Source organism: Drosophila sechellia, chromosome 3L (genome assembly GCF_004382195.2).
Source record: "Drosophila sechellia strain sech25 chromosome 3L, ASM438219v1, whole genome shotgun sequence".
Lineage (NCBI taxonomy): Eukaryota > Metazoa > Arthropoda > Insecta > Diptera > Drosophilidae > Drosophila > Drosophila sechellia.
Window position 1 is genome coordinate 11146001 of NC_045951.1, and position 1818 is coordinate 11147818.

General features: G+C 43.7%; 1 protein-coding gene across 1 annotated transcript; it reads left to right on the forward strand.

The window, feature by feature from the left end:
• The first annotated feature begins 588 nt into the window (after positions 1 to 588).
• On the forward strand, positions 589 to 1818 carry LOC6605265 (methylenetetrahydrofolate reductase 2). Its single transcript, XM_002030067.2, has 3 exons — positions 589 to 1096; positions 1180 to 1280; positions 1340 to 1818. Exons 1-3 carry the CDS (start codon positions 589 to 591, stop codon positions 1778 to 1780), a joined length of 1050 nt encoding a protein of 349 aa, XP_002030103.1. The 3' UTR covers positions 1781 to 1818.

Sequence of the window (1818 nt, forward strand, 5' to 3'; positions counted from 1 at the left end):
CACCAAAAAGTCCACAGTCGGTGTATGAGGAAAATAAGAGATTATTGAAATGGTTTGGCAATCAATTGTTAACAACTATCTTTTGTTAACCTCTTTTGTTAACATTTCCAAATGGAGAATTAGCAATTGTTGCTAAAGAAAATTATGTGGAATATTCCAAACTTACTATAAATACTAAAACTTTTTCTATTTAAAAAAATTGGTGTATTTTCTTTAAACACAATCCATTAGTATATTATTATATATTTTATTTATCTTTATCTACAGGTATGTAATACACAATATTAAAGTTCTTAACAGTACTAACTTGATATACGTAAGTAAACATAATAAATTTGTAACTATTAGCATGCCATATTAAGTGATTCATTGCTATATTGCGAATTAACCTTTGTCAAATCAATAATGAACTTAAGAAAAGGGTATTCCCAGATTCGCTCAACGAATCCAGTAGTTACGTATCTGTTAGAAACCTTGCTTGTATTGAGATTGAGATAGATTGCTGATCGGTGATAACCCCCGCCTGGCAAATGACAACAGCCGGCAGTTTTAGTTGATCTGCCGTTGAGCGCGCGAGGTTCCAAATCGATGCATGCGATTCAAGTGCCCGCCGGAGGTTCGTCGCCTGCTGCTGCCTCCTACATTCCCTGCGTGACCTTTGCCCCCGATCAAAATGAAACCGCAGTGACGGAGCAGAGGATAGGAACGCTCGTGGCCGAGCGGACAGCCCAGCGACGCCTCTTCTACGGCATCGAGGTGATGGCCAGCGGTCCGAGTGGCCGGCCAACCTGCCTGGACTTCAATCACTTCCTGCCGCTGCTGCCCACCTTCGTGAGCATCGTCTGGCTGAGTCAGCGGTACTGGGACGTGGAGCCAGTGGGTCAGGTGGAGAGCCTTCAGCTGGCCCAACACCTGGCCAGCCGCATTCCCGTGCTGCCCCATGTGTCCGCCTATCGAATGAGTCGGCAGCGACTGGATCAGATTTTGGACCTCAACTTTAGCAGTCTTTTGGCCGTTCGAGGAGATCAAGTTCACAAGGATCAGGATTTCTCGATTAGCTACCCCATGGTTGAGCAATCCAGACGGCAGAGGGGTGGTACGTAAATTACTATCTATCTGTTATCTTAAGTACAAAATAATCACTAAATATACTCTTAATTACTCTAACAATCGAAACAGAAAAAATATCAGTCTGTGTGGGTGGATATCCAGAGGGTTACACTAGTTTAGGCGACATGCCCCAAAATTCAGCTAAGAACATGGAGTTTCTAAAGGCAAAGGTGCGTTGTTGCTTGTGCTGATATATATATTATATATATTATATTATATATTTGAATAGATTGATGCCGGAGCAGATTGCATTATCACACAACTATGCTACCGTCCCGAGGTCATAGTGCAATTTGTGAAGGACTGTCGAGCAGCTGGAATCGCGGTGCCCATTGTTGTGGGACTGATGTCGCATGAATCCTTTCGCTCCTACTCAATGATCGAGCAAATAGCCGGCGTCCATCTGCCAGATGATTTGCGAGAGCAACTCGATCAGCTGCACAGTGCCCACATGAAGGATATGAAGTCTGACCAGGATCTGATAAGAAGGTTCTTTGTTAGCCTCACAGTTCGAACGGTTCGTCATGTTTTGGACGCCGATGTGGGGGTTTGGGGCTTCCACTTCTTCACACTCAACCGCTTTAAGTCCGTCCAGGCTGTGCTGCAAGAACTTCGAGATCTGGATCTGTTCAAGGATGCTGAAAAGGATACGAAAGGCAGCGAAAAGTGATCATATGTCAGAAGCTAATAAAATTAATTTGCAAAATA

What these genes read in the sequence shown, in the direction of transcription:
- LOC6605265 (XM_002030067.2), top strand. Translation starts at nt 589, where the DNA reads ATGCATGCGATTCAAGTGCCCGCCGGAGGTTCGTCGCCTGCTGCTGCC. An exon ending in ATCCAGACGGCAGAGGGGTG is followed by an intron (nt 1,097 to 1,179) that starts GTACGTAAATTA and finishes CAATCGAAACAG; the next exon opens with AAAAAATATCAGTCTGTGTG. An exon ending in TGGAGTTTCTAAAGGCAAAG is followed by an intron (nt 1,281 to 1,339) that starts GTGCGTTGTTGC and finishes ATATTTGAATAG; the next exon opens with ATTGATGCCGGAGCAGATTG.